Source organism: Chrysemys picta, chromosome 2 (assembly GCF_011386835.1).
Source record: "Chrysemys picta bellii isolate R12L10 chromosome 2, ASM1138683v2, whole genome shotgun sequence".
In the NCBI taxonomy this organism is placed as follows: domain Eukaryota; kingdom Metazoa; phylum Chordata; order Testudines; family Emydidae; genus Chrysemys; species Chrysemys picta.
The window spans coordinates 290,594,248-290,610,116 of NC_088792.1; the positions used below are offsets into that span (position 1 = coordinate 290,594,248).

The 15,869-nt window shown below is 53.3% G+C and overlaps 1 protein-coding gene across 1 annotated transcript; it reads left to right on the forward strand.

Annotated features, from left to right (window-relative positions):
- The first annotated feature begins 5,366 nt into the window (after window positions 1-5,366).
- Window positions 5,367-14,151, forward strand: LOC122174771 (epiplakin-like). Its single transcript, XM_065582495.1, has 3 exons — window positions 5,367-8,237; window positions 8,270-8,733; window positions 8,768-14,151. The coding sequence occupies exons 1-3, from the start codon at window positions 5,367-5,369 to the stop codon at window positions 9,693-9,695; spliced, it is 4,263 nt and encodes a 1,420-aa protein (XP_065438567.1). The 3' UTR covers window positions 9,696-14,151.
- The last annotated feature ends 1,718 nt before the right edge of the window (window positions 14,152-15,869 follow it).

Below are 15,869 nucleotides of genomic sequence, written 5' to 3' on the forward strand. Positions count from 1 at the left end.
GGCCGCAGGAAATAACTCTGCGGGCGCGTGTTTGAGACCCCTGTTTTAGCCCCTAGAAAGCACTTTCTCTTCATTGCTCATGTAACCATTTCTGACTTTAGTACCAGATATTTCAATTCTATTATTATCTTCTTCTGTTAATAAACAGGTTAATCTGAATCAGTGCAGGGTTGGGTTTACACTGAGCTGTTTCGCAGCTGCAGTCAAAAGAGCAAACTGTTGCATATTGTCCCCTTACAGGGCAATGGACCTTTAATATCTGGGCTGGCCAGGGAAGAGCACACATTTCTGGGGACAGCCGGGATGGGGAGTGTGCTGGGGTCACCCTGCAGGCAGTAACCCAGGCTGGTGGGAGCCAGAGCGTGGCTGGTGTTTGCCAATGGACTGCGGGGACAGGGGTGCTGGCCCAGGGCTGTGGCTACACACAAACACTCAGGGTGTGAGTGGCTGACTGTGAACCGCCCAGGCTGGGAGCTACAATTGCAAAGGCTTGGGAGGCCCCCAGGGTTACGGGGCAGGTGGTGACACAGCCCCTCGCCGGTCTTGTTGCACCCTGGAATGTGACAGTGCAATCATCTCCCTCCCCCTCACTGGTTTGCTCCTCCCTCCTGCCCACAGTCCAGCTCTCTGCTTGTCTGTCTTCAGCCCATCAGGGCAGGCCTCAGGCCTTCTCATCTATTGGGAAAGTGCCCCCTGCACTACCAGGAACAAACCCACAATAACTATGCCACTGGCGATGCTATGACACCTTACAGCCCTATGGGAATGTCAGTAACCCACCCTGCCGCTGGGAGGAGCAGACGGCACTGCACAGGGAGCCAAGTGCCCTGCCAGCCTCCCTCTGCTATTGCCTTGGGGATTACAGTGGTGTCTGGGCTGCAGCCCTACCACCTGCTCACAGTGGAAGAGAGCCCTGGCTGGGCCCGCCAGGGACACTCTCCTCAGCCACCAGGTGCTGCCAATACAGGCGCTGTGCTCTGCTCTTCCCCTCTGCAGGCTAGTGATTTACACACCCCACTTTGTTACATTCAAGTCCCCAGTCCCTTCCTTCTGGATACCTGCAACACACACCGATCTCCTGCCTCTGGGAGGCACGGCACCCCCAGTCAGTGGCTGCACCTCCGTGTCACACGCTCCTTAGCACAAGGCACTTAGACATGTCTCTAGTAAAAGCAACCTGACGTTGATTTAACAGCGCTTGAGATAAGGACTCAAACTAAAGGCAAGTAAAAGGATTTGGAAACATAATATTAGAGGTGAAAGACAAACCGAAGATGCACTCGATGGCCTCTATGCATTAACAAGCTCCTTTCCTTTCCTTTCCCGTCTCATTCGCTGTATCTACCCCAAATGCTCTCATGGACTGGTGCTCTCATGGATTGGTAACTGGTTAAAAGATAGGAAACAAAGGGTAGGAATAAATGGTCAGTTTTCAGAATGAAGAGAGGTAAATAGTGGTGTCTGTACTGGGCCCAGTCCTATTCAACATATTCATAAATGATCTGGAAAAAGGGGTGAACAGTGAGGTGGCAAAATTTGCAGATGATATAAAACTACTTAAGATAGTTAAGTCCCAGGCAGACTGCGAAGAGCTACAAAAGGATCTCACAAAACTGGGTGACTGGGCAACAAAATGGCAGATGAAATTTAATGTTAATAAATGCAAAGTAATGCACATTGGAAAACATAATCCCAACTCTACATATAAAATGATGGGGTCTAAATTAGCTGTTACCACTCAAGAGAGAGATCTTGGAGTCATTGTGGATAGTTCTCTGAAAACATCCACTCAATGTGCAGCGGCAGTCAAAAAAGCAAATACAATGCTGGGAATCATTAAGAAAGGGATCGATAATAAGGGAGAAAATATCATATTGCCGCTATAAAAATCCATGGTACGCCCACATCTTGAATACTACGTGCAGATGTGGTCGCTCCATCTCAAAAAAGATATATTGGAATTGGAAAAGGTTCCAAAAAGGGCAACAAAAAATGATTAGGGGTATGAAACGGTTTCTGTATGAGGAGAGATTAATAAGACTGGAGTACTTGTGGCACCTTAGAGACTAACAAATTTATTTGAGCATAAGCTTTCGTGGGCTACAGACCACTTCTTCGGATGCATAGAATGGAACACACAGAAAGAAGATATTTATACATATAGAGAACATGAAAAGGTGGAAGTAGCAATCGGCCTCTTACAGTTGGCATGACTACTTCCACCTCGTCATGTTCTCTGTATGTATAAATATCTTCTTTCTGTTTGTTCCATTCTATACATCTGAAGAAGTGGGTTGTAGCCCACGAAAGCTTATGCTCTAATAAATTTGTTAGTCTCTAAGGTGCCACAAGTACTCCTGTTCTTTTTGCGGATACAGACTAACACAGCTGCTACTCTGAAACCTGTCGTTAATAAGACTGGGACTTTTCAGCTTGGAAAAAAGGCGGCTAAAGGGAGATATGATTGAGGTCTATCGAATCATGACTGGTGTGGAGAAAGTAGATAAGGAAGTGTTTTTTTACTACTTCTCATAACACAAGAACTAGGGGTCACCAAATGAAATGAATAGACAGCAGGTTTAAAACAAACAAAAGGAAGTATATCTTCACACAACACACAGTCAAGCTGTGGAACTCTTTGCCAGAGGATGTTTTGAAGGCTAAGACTATAACAGGGTTCAAAAAAGAGCTAGATAAGTTCATAGAGGATAGGTCCATCAGTGGCTATTATCCAGGCTGGGCAGGAATGGTCTCCCTAGCTTCTGTTTGCTAGGAGCTGGGAATGGGCGACAGGGGATGGATCATTTGATGATTTCCTGTTCTGTTCATTCCCTCTGGGGTGCCTGGCACTGTCAGAAGGCAGGATACTGGGCTAGATGGACTTTTGGTCTGACCCAGTAGGGCCGTTCCTATTTTCTTACATAAATCAGTTCCTCACTGCTGGTCCCATCCGGCATGTTGGGCTCCCCCTGTCACAAGACAGCCCCCACTGGCAGAGTTACTCCTTTGTAATGGATGCCTCCTAGTTTACTCCTGAGGGAATTCTGCACCACTGCGCAATGCAGAATTTTGCAGAAATTAATGTTGGGCGCGCAGAATTTCCTTTCCCCCCATAGAAATAGGCTGCAGAGATGTTAGGGGCTGCTGGACCCGGCAGAGCCCAGCTCGCAAATAGAAGACAAGGCCAGGGGGAGGGAAAGGGAATTGGAGGGTTCCTAGCAGCTGCAGTTTCCCACATGCCCTGAAGGAGGCGGCGGCACGCAGGAAACTTCATACAAGCCCGGGACCCAGCATCAAGCTTGGGCTCTGGGGGGGGTTAGTATCTGTGAGTGTCTGGGCCAGGGGGAACCCCGCAGCTGGGCTCTGGGGGGTTAGTGTCTGTGAGTGTCTGGGCTGCGGTGGGCACAGCTGGGCTCTGGGGGGTTAGTGTCTGTGAGTGTCTGGGCTGGGGTGGGCACAGCTGGGCTCTGGGGGGTTAGTGTCTGTGAGTGTCTGGGCTGCGGTGGGCACAGCTGGGCTCTGGGGGGTTAGTGTCTGTGAGTGTCTGGGCTGGGGTGGGCACAGCTGGGCTCTGGGGGGTTAGTGTCTGTGAGTGCCTGGGCTGGGGTGGGCACAGCTGGGCTCTGGGGGGGTTAGTGTCTGTGAGTGTCTGGGCTGGGGTGGGCACAGCTGGGCTCTGGGGGGTTAGTGTCTGTGAGTGTCTGGGCTGGGGTGGGCACAGCTGGGCTCTGGGGGGTTAGTGTCTGTGAGTTCCTGGGCCAGGGGGAACCCCGCAGCTGGGCTCTGAGGGGTAGGGATAAGAGGTGTGAGTGTCTGGACGGGGGGTGCAGCTGGGCTCTGGGGTGAGTGTCTGGCCCCCCGGCAGGGCTTGGGAGGGGAGGGGGTGTGAGTGTCTGGGCTGGAGTAGGCACAGCTAGGCTCTGGGGGGTAGGGCTGTGAGTGTCCAGGTGGGGAGGCATGGCGGGGCTCGGGGTGGGGGGAGGGAGTGTGAATGTCTGCCCCCCCGGCTGGCCTCTGCGAGGGAGGAGGTGAGATTATCTGGGCTGGGGGGGGGCATGGCTGGGTTCTGGGGGGTTAGGGTTTGTGAGTTCCTGGGCCAGGGGGAGCCCCGCAGTTGGGCTCTGGGGGGTAGGGATAAGGGGTGTGAGTGTCTGGGTGGGGGGTGCAGCTGGGCTCTGGGGTGAGTGTCTGGCCTCCTGGCAGGGCTTGGGAGGGGAGGGGGTGTGAGTGTCTGGGCTGGGGGGGGCATGGCTGGGCTCGGGGTGGGGGGAGGGAGTGTGAATGTCTGCCCCCCCGGCTGGCCTCTGCAGGGGAGGAGATGAGATTGTCTGGGCTGGGGGGGGCATGGCTGGGTTCTGGGGGGTTAGGGTTTGTGAGTGCCTGGGCCAGGGGGAGCCCCACAGCTGGGCTCTGGGGGGTAGGGATAAGGGGTGTGAGTGTCTGGGTGGGGGATGCAGCTGGGCTCTGGGGTGAGTATCTGGCCCCCTGGCAGGGCTCGGGAGGGGAGGGGGTGTGAGTGTCTGGGCTGGGGGGGGCATGGCTGGGCTCAAGGGGGGGCTGTGAGTGTCTGGCCCCCTGGCTGGGCTCTGGGGGGGAGGTGGTGTGAGTGTCTGGGCTGGGGGGGGGGGCACAGCTGGGCTCTGGGGAGGGGGTTGGAGATGTGAGTGTCTGGGCTCTGGGGGGGGGCAGAGGTGAGAGTGTCTGGCCCCTCCCAGCTGGGCTCAGGGGTGGGGGAGGTGAGAGAGTGTCTGGTCTGGGGGTGCCAAGGCTGGGCTCTGGGGTAGGGGGCAGAGAAGCAGGAATTGGGTTGTTGTAGGAGTTTCTGTAATCTCTACTCCTGGGGAAATTTTTGTCTCTGTATTGTTACAGACATACTTGCTGACGGGTATTTTGAAATAAATGACCAAAATAATTGAAACTGGCATGACTATACAGTGTTATTTTGACAAATAAAATTTGCAGAATTTTAAAATATTATGCACGCAATTTTTAATTTTTGGGCGCAGAATTTCCCCAGGAGTATCCAGTTCTCTTGCTTACAGACTATTGTCCCACAACAACCCAGAGGTCCCTGGGGCAGAGACATTTATTGGAGGAAGCCTGCATGTGGCCCAGGCTGGAAACACAAACTGGCTCAGTCAAGGGACATCCATTGTTCTGACGCTGATTGGGTGAGCTCTCAGACTTCCCCTCCTCCGGTGAGATAGGCGTCGTCTCTCCCAACACATTTAGAACATGATACTCTACACGTTACAGAGCTCTAAAACTGTTTCCCCTACAAACACCTCGCAATAACCACAACAATCAGCCAATTCTTAGCTTTTGACAGGAACCCCACATGCCCCCTTTGGTGAAATATCGAGACGATGTCGGCCACAGGGCAGGTAATAAACCTGCCTGAGCCTGGCTGTGTCCCATCGTCCGAGGAGCCCAGAGGCAGGCGTTCCCAAGCGACACTCCTGCAGAAAGCACTGGCGGGGGATGAGGGTTTGGCCACTGCATGTTTTTCAGAGAAAGCTGATAACAGCAGGGGCAGCAGTGCGCGGCTCCCTGTCTCTATCCGAACGTTTGCTGTCAGGTCTGGGCAGATATTTCTCTTCTCCACTTTGTACGAATGCCCGTGTCTCACGGAGCCTTCTCTCTCCCTGCAGAGCTGCGCGCTGCCCCAGGAGATAGGAGAAGATCTGCCCACCACAGAAGCAGCAAAGCGTGAGGGGACAACTTCCCAAACGGTGAATCCTGAGCAACTAGGCAGACAGATGGAGAGCTGGCAGGCAGCGACTGCCTATGGAGAAATGGGTCCGGGAGGGATTAATGCCATCGCTGGAGTCCTTGTTCAGTCCAGCAAGGAGAAGATGGGCCTCTACCAGGCCATGATGAGAGGTGTTCTCACGCCGGGCACCGCGCTGGTGCTGCTGGAGGCGCAGGCTGCCATGGGGTTCATCATCGACCCAGTGAGGAACAAGAAGGTGCCAGTGAGAGACGCACTCGCTGCTGGGCTGACAGGTGGAGATTATTACGGGAAGCTGCTCTCTGCAGAGAGAGCAGTGACCGGCTACACTGACCCCTACACGGGCAACAAGATCTCCCTCTTCCAGGCCATGGAGAGAGACCTGATAGTCAAAGACCACGGCATCCGCCTGCTGGAGGCCCAGATCGCCACCGGAGGCATCATTGACCCCGTGCACAACCATCGAATCCCTGTGGAGGTGGCTTACAAGCGGGGCTACTTCGACCAAGAGTTAAACCGGATCCTTTCTGACCCCCAAAATCACAGCAGAAGCTGTTTCGACCCCAACACTCACGAGAACCTCACCTACATGCAGCTCCTCAGCAGATGCGTCCCAGACCCAGACACGGGGCTCCTGATGCTTCAGCTGATGCACAAAGGCTCCGTGCTCTTCCAGCTAGATGAAAAAACACGAACCTGCTTACAGACTGCCCCTGCCACCGTCAGCGTGGGACTCTTCCAGGGGCAGAACGTGACCGTGTGGGAGCTTCTCTTCTCCAGATACGTCCCTGACCAGAAAAGGCAGGAGCTTCTGAAGAAGTACAAAGCGGGGACGCTAACCATTCAGGAAATGACAACCATCATCACCACCCTCATCACCGAGGCAGAGCGAAAGAGCAGCAGAGAGCCCAGGCCCGTGAAAAGTCCGAGCACGCAACGGGCAACGTCACAGAAGGCCGAGGCTGCCCATTCGCAGAGAGATGAAAAACGGGAAAAGGCCTTAAAGATTACGACAGTCGACGGGCCGGGGGGCGAGTTCCAAGGGCGAAAGGTCTCTGTGTGGGATCTGCTCTTCTCCAAATACGTCCTTGAAGAGAAAAGACAAGAGCTTCTGAAGAAGTACAAAGCAGGGACGCTAACCATTCAAGAAATGATAACCATCCTCACCACCAGTGTTACCGAGGCCGAAGGGAAAAGCAGAAAACTCCCCACAACTAGGAAAACCCCCAGCAAAGAGACGAGGCCGCTATCTGAGAAAGACAAAGATGCCCCCTCCCGTGAAGAGCAACAAACGGAAAAGGTCTTAAAGTCTACCCTGGTGGAGGTGCCGGCGGGTGAGTTCCATGGGCGAAAAGTCTCTGTGTGGGATTTGCTCTTCTCCAAATACATCCCCAAAGAGAAGAGGAAGGAGCTCCTGGAGCTGCACAGAGCTGGGATATTAACCACGGAACAAATGAAAACCATCGTCACCACCATCGTAAGCAAAACAGAGGAGAAAAGTCACCATCTACCAGGACATGGGGAAAGTCCCTGTGCGGAGACGACAACATCAGAGGAAGCTGAGACTACTGGCTCATTGTGTTACAAACATTTGGAAAATGCTTTGCGGTCGGAGACTGTCGACGTTCCTGTCGGGGAATTCAAATGGCAGGAGGTTTCCCTGTGGGAGCTTCTCTTCTCTAGCTACATCTCTGAAACCAAAAGACAGGAGCTTCTGAATAAGTACAGAGCAGGGACGCTAATCATTCAAGATATGATAACCATCCTCACCACCAGCGTTACCGAGGCTGAAGGGAAAAGCAGAAAACTCCCCACAACTAGGAAAACCCCCAGCAAAGAGACGAGGACACCTTATGAGAAAGACAAAGATGCTCCCTCCTGTGAAGAGCAACAAACGGAAAAGGTCTTAAAGTCTACCCTGGTGGAGGTGCCGGCGGGCGAGTTCCACGGGCGAAAAGTCTCTGTGTGGGATTTGCTCTTCTCCAAATACATCCCCGAAGAGAAGAGGAAGGAGCTCCTGGAGCTGCACAGAGCTGGGATATTAACCACAGACCAAATGAAAACCATCGTCACCACCATCGTAAGCAAAACAGAGGAGAAAAGTCACCATCTACCAGGACAAGGGGAAAGTCCCAGTGCAGAGACAACAACATCAGAGGATGCTGAGACTCCTGGCTCATTGTGCGACAAACATTTGGAAAACACTTTGCGGTCGGAGACTGTCGACATTCCTGTTGGGGAATTCAAATGGCAGGAGGTTTCCCTGTGGGAGCTTCTCTTCTCTAGCTACATCTCTGAAACCAAAAGACAGGAGCTTCTGAATAAGTACAGAGCAGGGACGCTAACCATTCAAGATATGCTAACCATCCTCACCACCAGCGTTACTGAGGCCGAAGGGAAAAGCAGAAAACTCCCCACAACTAGGAAAACCCCCAGCAAAGAGACGAGGACAGCTTCTGAGAAAGACAAAGATGCCCCTCCTGTGAAGAGCAACAAACAGAAAAGGTCTTAAAGTCTACCCTGGTGGACGGTGCCGGCGGGCGAGTTCCACGGCGAAAAGTCTCTGTGTGGGATTTGCTCTTTTCCAAATACATCCCTGAAGAGAAGAGGAAGGAGCTCCTGGAGTTGCACAGAGCTGGGATATTAACCACGGACCAAATGAAAACCATCGTCACCACCATCGTAAGCAAAACAGAGGAGAAAAGTCACCATCTACCAGGACATGGGGAAAGTCCCAGTGCAGAGACAACATCAGAGGAAGCTGAGACTCCCGGCTCATTGTGCGACAAACATTTGGAAAACGCTTTGCGGTCGGAGACTGTCGATGTTCCTGTCGGGGAATTCAAATGGCAGGAGGTTTCCCTGTGGGAGCTTCTCTTCTCTAGCTACATCTCTGAAACCAAAAGACAGGAGCTTCTGAATAAGTACAAAGCAGGGACGCTAACCATTCAAGATATGATAACCATCCTCACCACCAGCGTTACTGAGGTGGAAACGGGGGAGCAGGAATCTATGTACAAACACAGAAGATCCCAGTAAAGTGGGGGTAACATCAGACAAGGCTGAGGATGCCCATTCACAAGAGAAACACTTGAGAAAGTCCTTAAAGCGTGTGACCATCCATGTAAATGCTGGTGAGTTCCAAGGGCAAAATGTCTCCTTGTTAGATCTTCTCTTCTCTAAACACATCCCTCAAGAGAAGAGGCAGGAGCTCCTGGCGTTGTATAGAACAAGGGTTTTAACCATTGATCAGATGATACCCATCATCACTAGCATCATAACAACCACAGAAGCTACAAGTAGGAAATTCATGACAAGTGTCAAAAGTCCAAACAGAGAGGAGATAACTTCGCAGGAAGCTGTAGCTGCCCATTCTCTACAAGATACACAACTGGACAACATCTTAAAAGCTACAACCATAGATGGACCTGGCAGTGAGTTCCAAGGGCGAAAGGTCTCGGTGTGGGACCTGCTCTTCTCTAGCTACATCCCTGAAGAGAAGAGACAGGAGCTCCTGGAGCTGTACAGAGCTGGGATATTAACCACGGACCAGGTGATAACCGTGGTCACCACCCTCATTAAGAAAAAAGAAGCTACAAGCAGGAAATTTGTGATTAATGTGAAAACTCCCAGCAAAGACACGATGACCGTAGAGAAAGCTGAGGACGTTGACTTACATGAAGATAAAAAACTGGAAAAGGCCTTAAAGTCTACCCTGGTGGAGATGCCGGGGGGCGAGTTCCATGAGCAAAAGGTCTCGGTGTGGGACCTGCTCTTCTCTAACTACATCCCCGAAGAGAAGAGACAGGAGCTCCTGGAGCTGTACAGAGCTGGGATATTAAACCATGGACCAGGTGATAACTGTCGTCACCACCATTGTAACCAAAATAGGAGCAACAAGGAGAAAACTAGCAACAAATGTGCACAGTCCAAGTGCAGAGAGGGCCCCATTGCAGGAAGCTGATGCTGCCTATTCCGAGAGAAATGAAAATCAGGAAATGGTCTTAAAGTCCACGACAGTCGACGGGCCATGTGGCGAGTTCCAAGGGCCAAAGGTCTCTGTGTGGGATCTGCTCTTCTCCAAATATGTCCCTAAGGAAACAAGACAAGAGCTTCTAGAGAAACACAGAACAGGGACGCTCACCACTGAGAAAATGATAACCAGCCTCACCACCAGCATCTCACACGCTCTGGAGGAGGGTCTCTCTCCAGATAACCAACAAATACTGAATCTCCTACAGTCTGACTCCTATGTGACAGTTGGCCAGTTCCAGGACCAAAGGGTTTCTGTCTGGGAACTTCTCTCCTCTAAATGTGTCTCCAGTACAATCGAGAGGTGCACTTGGATACATACAATGCAGGGAGGTTAGCTGTTAATGAGATTACAATCACCACCACCGTCATTACAGGATCAGAGGGTAAGAAAGGGGCTGCCAGGAACAGTGAACAGCACTAGCCAGGAGGTGGCATAAGCCCGGGGCTGCCCCCTCCCAGAAGGACACAGGATGGACACCTGCAAAGAGCTTAGCGGGCTCTTCCCATCTTATACCGCTAGCAGCAGGGAATAAGAGAGCAGGAAGTCTTAACCCAGCAAAGAGGTGTGCAGAGAATGGGAGTCAGCATCCTGTCCTGGTCCCCACGGGTGGTTACCGTACTGAACATTACAGTCTGTAGTTTAACAGGGCAGCACAGGGGTTCCACTCTTCTTGTTTACTAAACATATCTACAGCTCCAGCTCTTCGCCTGGACCCTTACAGACACCCCCATGTTGTGAGATGCTACCGGTGTGGTGCTTCTGCTTTCTCCTGTTGATATCACTCGGCTGCGTGCGTGTGTTCCCTCTGTGTGCTGCCCCAGCTCTGCGCAGATAGCTGACACAGCAAACCCGATGAGAACCCCAATGACCACAGAGTCTAGTAAGGTACAAAGGCACCTCAGCCAGGTTTATTGCGATCTCGGACACAACTGCAGTTCCCTGTAGGTTTCTGAGCCTAATTCAGGGCATACTACGAGAAAGTGCCTCTTGGCAAGGACCCGGCTCAGTGGCGGGACTTTCACTGCCCCCGTGGCCGGACAAAGACACCACCCCAGGGACACATTCTTATACACAGGTACAAACAAGTTACACATCACTCCTGACGTATTGAGGTACAACCCCTCTACGTAGTAAGGTGCCGCCTCTCACCTTGTACATGTTGGTCCGAGCAAAACAACTCTATCCATCATTTTACCCTTTTGCCCCTGTCATTGGGATGGGTCGGCCTGTTCCAGGTTATCTGTGGAATGTTCCAGTATGGTATGTCTTGGTACCATGTTTATACTGTAACTTTGCTAGGTGAATATATATTTATGCAGCATCAGCCCTTTCCTTGCCAGCTTCTGTGAGCAGGGCCTGCCTCTGGCTCACAGCTTAGCTTTGCTTTATGTTAGTTAAGTCTTGACCATTACTTTAGTTCAGGCCTTAGGCCTCATACTGGGCCTTTATCAGGGCCTTCACTTACTACACCCCAAATGCCACCGTCTGTGCCCCAAAGAGCCAACAAGCCGCTGCGCCAGCCGGCAGCGCAACGCTAAGCGGTGATCCCCCATTCAGTGGCTCCGGCAGCTGGAAGGAGGGAACTAGAGTCATTGAAATGAAAAAGGGAAACGGGGCACGTGGATCACACAAAGCACCAGCAGTCTGATCAGCGCCAAGAGCAGATCTGAAAACGGCACCCCAGGGCCGGAGAGGGACCATCGCCTGCAGAGGGCAGCCAATGACCCTGTATCTCCAAAAGGAGGGACCAGCAGGGGGGAAGGGAGGACAGACCGTGGACATACAGTGGGGTGCTGGGCATTTACGTGTGCCTGGCTGGCCAGGCAGAGTTGGCACCTCCCAGTCAGAGGGACAGGCTGTGGTCTCCCCTCTGCACCAGGGGCTGCTGCTCCCTGGGGTACACTCAGCCACAGGGCACAGAGGGAGGTCAGTTTTCATGGGGGAGGAGCTCAATGGGGCTGGCGCTTGCTGGGAGGGGAGAGGGCATGTGGGGTGGGGTAGCCGCTGGCTTTATCCCCGCAGGTTGTATTTTACTATGCAATAGTGGCCCCAGAGCGCGGGACGGGGTCTTTTCTGCACATACCGACAGGAGCTCAGCAATAAATGGCCCCACAAGAGTGTGTACAACGAGTCGCCCTGCTGGGCCGTTCCTGGGGAAAGGCTTCCCTGGGCCAAATCAGCACCAGGGAAGTTAGAGACCCCTCTAGGCTGCGAGCCCTGGTGCCAGACCCAGCATTCGCACCTGGGAGCTCCCCCCCCCCGACTCCTGCTCACCCGGGCTCTGAAAATCAGGCCCTAGGAGGGGACTTGAGCTGGGCTCCCAAAAATGGAGACACCCAAACTTACACGTCACTGTGGAAACTTTGGCCCCAGGCAGATGTGTGAGGCAGGGAGCCAACAGCAGCTGGGTGCCCAAGGACCCTGGCACTGCAGGTGAGGGGTGAGCAGCCTGGGGTACCTGAAAGAAGCCTGGGGGGCAGGGGGAATAGAGACACGTAGGGGGCAGAGGAGCCTGGGGCAGGTGGGGGGGTCAGGGCCGGCACGAGGTGTCTCCCCCTGCTCCCTGCCACCGCGGGCCATGGTCTCAGAGCCTACCTGCCCCTTCCAAATAGGGGGTCGGACTCAGCAGGTGGCCCAGTGAGATGGGAGGCACCTACGCGGCAGCCCCTTGATGGCCCTGGCTGCACACTGGGGCTGGGGCACGGGCTGGGGATGACGGGTTGCAGGTGTGTGCATCACGCCAGATGCACGACGCTGGCAGCCCTGCGTGGTGGGGACTCCAAGCTGCCTCCTGCTGCAGCCGGCCAGCCGTGTGTCTGGTGCCGCTGTCCCTGCACTGTCCTGGCGTGTAGGGCTCCCTCAGGGATTGCTGCTCCTTCAGGAGAGGGCCAGCCCTTCGGCCCCTCAGCGCCCCCACGAGGCCTCTCAGCCCCCTGCACTGGCCCCAATTCAGTAGTGTCCAGCCCGGAGGTCAGGCCCCCAGGAGTCCTGGGATATGCTGGGTTCCTTTCACTTGGGTTCTGGCCTCAGCACCGCTGGAGCACCGTGGTCACCCGTCCCTGCTCTCCTCATAGCCACAAGGGCGAGCTGCTGAGACCCCCTGGGATCATGGACTGGTAGCTCTGCCATCTCCCCGAGAGGGATCTTGGGCCAGAGGGAGGCCCTGCCTGACCCCAGCCATAGGGGGAACCAGTCTCTGATCCGGGGCAGGCGCATGCCCACTCCACGGCCCCAGGCTGCTTAGAATCAGGGCACCACGGGGCCAGAAAGGCCCGCAAGGGCCATCTAACCCCCTGCCATGACGCAGCGTTTCTTCCTATGCCGCTGTGCCCCTCCTTGTGCTCAGTGGTCACCCTGCAGCTCAGCTGGCACCTCATCCCTGGCGGCTAGGGGGACACGACACCTCATCCCTGGCGGCTAGGGGGACACGACCCCCTCCCCACAGCTGTCAATTGATTTGGGGGCCTGTGGCCACAGCATTCCCCATCCCAAACCCCAGCCCTGAGCTGCCGTAGCGAGGACCTAAGGAACCACGTGCACTGGGGGAAGCAGTGTCACTCTCGCAGCCCCAGCACCCAGTGTCGGAGACCAAGGAGAGGGGTTAGACATACACACAGTGCCTGGTGACTGAGAGATGAGGGCCCTCTTGTGTGTCATGGTCCCTCACAGCAGGGGGCTCCGCAAGCCCCAAAGGCAGTGGTTCCAAACTGGGGTTCGTGAATCCCTGGGGGTTCGCAAAATGTTACAGGGGGTTCATGGGGAAAATTCCCTAATGGCGGACAGAGCTGTCCCTAGGGACCCGGGCAGCGGGCCAGCAGCCCAGAGCCCCTGGACTTCCAAAGCAAGCACATCTATCACACTGAGGAAATTGAAACTTCAAGACTCCTTATAAGAAATGGAAAGAGAGGTGGATATTTTTTGCAAAAAGAACAGGAGGACGTGTGGCACCTTAGAGACTAACACATTTATTTCAGCACAAGCTTTCGTGGGCTACAGCCCACTTCATCCGATGCATAGAGTGAAACACACAGACAGAAGCTATTTTTTGCTGTTTTTTTAATTAAATGGGCAGCTAGTGTTGTTTTTAAAATGATTATGAAGAACAAGTTTAAACTCTGTTGTAACAAGCAGTCCAAGCAAACAACGCACAAGCCCTGAATGCTTGTGTAGGAGGAACTTTTTGAGTTAGCTTGTTAAATACCTTCATGCTGTTTCACATCTGATACGCCTTGATGAAACATAGGAGCCTTGTCTTATAACAGGCTTATTCAACACGTTACAAGCTTGGAAGAGTGTTGCTGTTTTCATAATGTAATAAAAATACTGTAATGATAAATAATAATTAATAATAAATTGTGTGTAATAAGTATGTCCTAAAAACAAATTTTATATGACCAAGATCACTGCTTTTATAATTTATACTCAGGTAAAGGAGAAAATCCCTGGAAATATTCATTTTTAAGAGGAGCTTTGCGTGACTTGACATTTTAGTGAACGGGGTTCACAGGTTGTTAAAGTTTGGGAACCATTGCCCAAAGGCCAGCTGTGTGTGTGTGCACATGTGTAGAAGTTGTGCATAGTGTGCCTGGGAGGGGGAGGCGGGGGTTGTGGATAGTTGAGGGGCATGTATGGTTTGGGGTTGCACACGGTGTGGGGTTGTGCATTGTGTGGAGGGGGTGTATGTTTATGCTTTGGGCTTTTGCACACTACATGTGGGGTATGTGTGTATATGGAGTGGGGTTGTGCACTGAGTGTTGTGTGTGTCTGGATATTGGGTGGGCTTGTGTGTGGTATGGGGTTGTGTGTGTGCTGAGTGTATATGGCATGGGGCTGTGCATTGTGTGTGTGATGTGCGGCTGTGCATTGTGTGGTGTGTTATGATGTGTAGTCATGCCATTGTGTGTGTATGCTTGAGTTTATATGGTGTGGGACTGCATTGTGTGTGGTGTGTAATTATGCATTGTATGTGTGGTGTGTGGTGTGTGAAAGGTGTGGAGTTGTGCATTGTGTGTGCGCATATAGAGTTTGGGGCTGTGCTTTGTGTGCAGGGTGTGGCATTGTGTGTGGTGTGTAATCGTGCATTGTGTGTGTGGTGTGTGAAAGGTGTGGAGTTGTGCATTGTGTGTGCGCATATAGAGTGTGGGGCTGTGCTTTGTGTGCAGGGTGTGGCATTGTGTGTGGTGTGTAATCGTGCATTGTGTGTGTGGTGTGTGAAAGGTGTGGAGTTGTGCATTGTGTGTGCGCATATAGAGTGTGGGGCTGTGCTTTGTGTGCAGGGTGTGGCATTGTGTGTAGTGTGTAATCGTGCATTGTATGTGTGGTGTATGGTGTGTGAAAGGTGTGGAGTTGTGCATTGTGTGTGCGCATATAGAGTGTGGGGCTGTGCTTTGTGTGCAGGGTGTGGCATTGTGTGTAGTGTGTAATCGTGCATTGTATGTGTGGTGTATGGTGTGTGAAAGGTGTGGAGTTGTGCATTGTGTGTGGTATGTGCACGAATTGGAACCATCTGTGTTGTGTAGGCACTGCTGCCCTCTGCAGGAATCACAGGTAGGGAAGATGGGGACGGAGCCAACCCGGGAAAGCAGCAGGGGCGGGAAGGGAAGGGGGGGGGTGAAGCCGTAGAGAGGAGCCAGCGTGTCCCACACTGGGACCAGGGGTGACAATCTGGGGCAGAACCAGTAACACTAATACAGATTAGTCACTGCAACAAGGCCCAGTGCCACCGGGACCCTGGTGACACAAGGGGCTGCGCTGGGCCAGAGGGGACGATTGGCTCCCACCTTGACCCACTGGCCCTGCTCAGCCCGTCAGATGACAGCAGGTCGCAGTCACACACACACCTTCACCCCTCTGGCCTGAGCCAGCTCAGCGTGCCAGGCCTTGGCATGACAGCCCCAGCCCTTAACCTCTCTGTGGGGGCCGAGCCCAGCGGAGAGGCTGCTCCCAGCACGGGCCACCAAGACACCGCGCCCTAGGGAGAGCCAGGGCCAAGTGGCCAGTCTCAGCCCAGCTCTTCAAGCCACGGCGGAGGAGACAACCCCACTCTGGCCACGGCATCACACCACAGAAAGGGCTCTGCCCGTCTCGGAGCCAAGCGTGCAA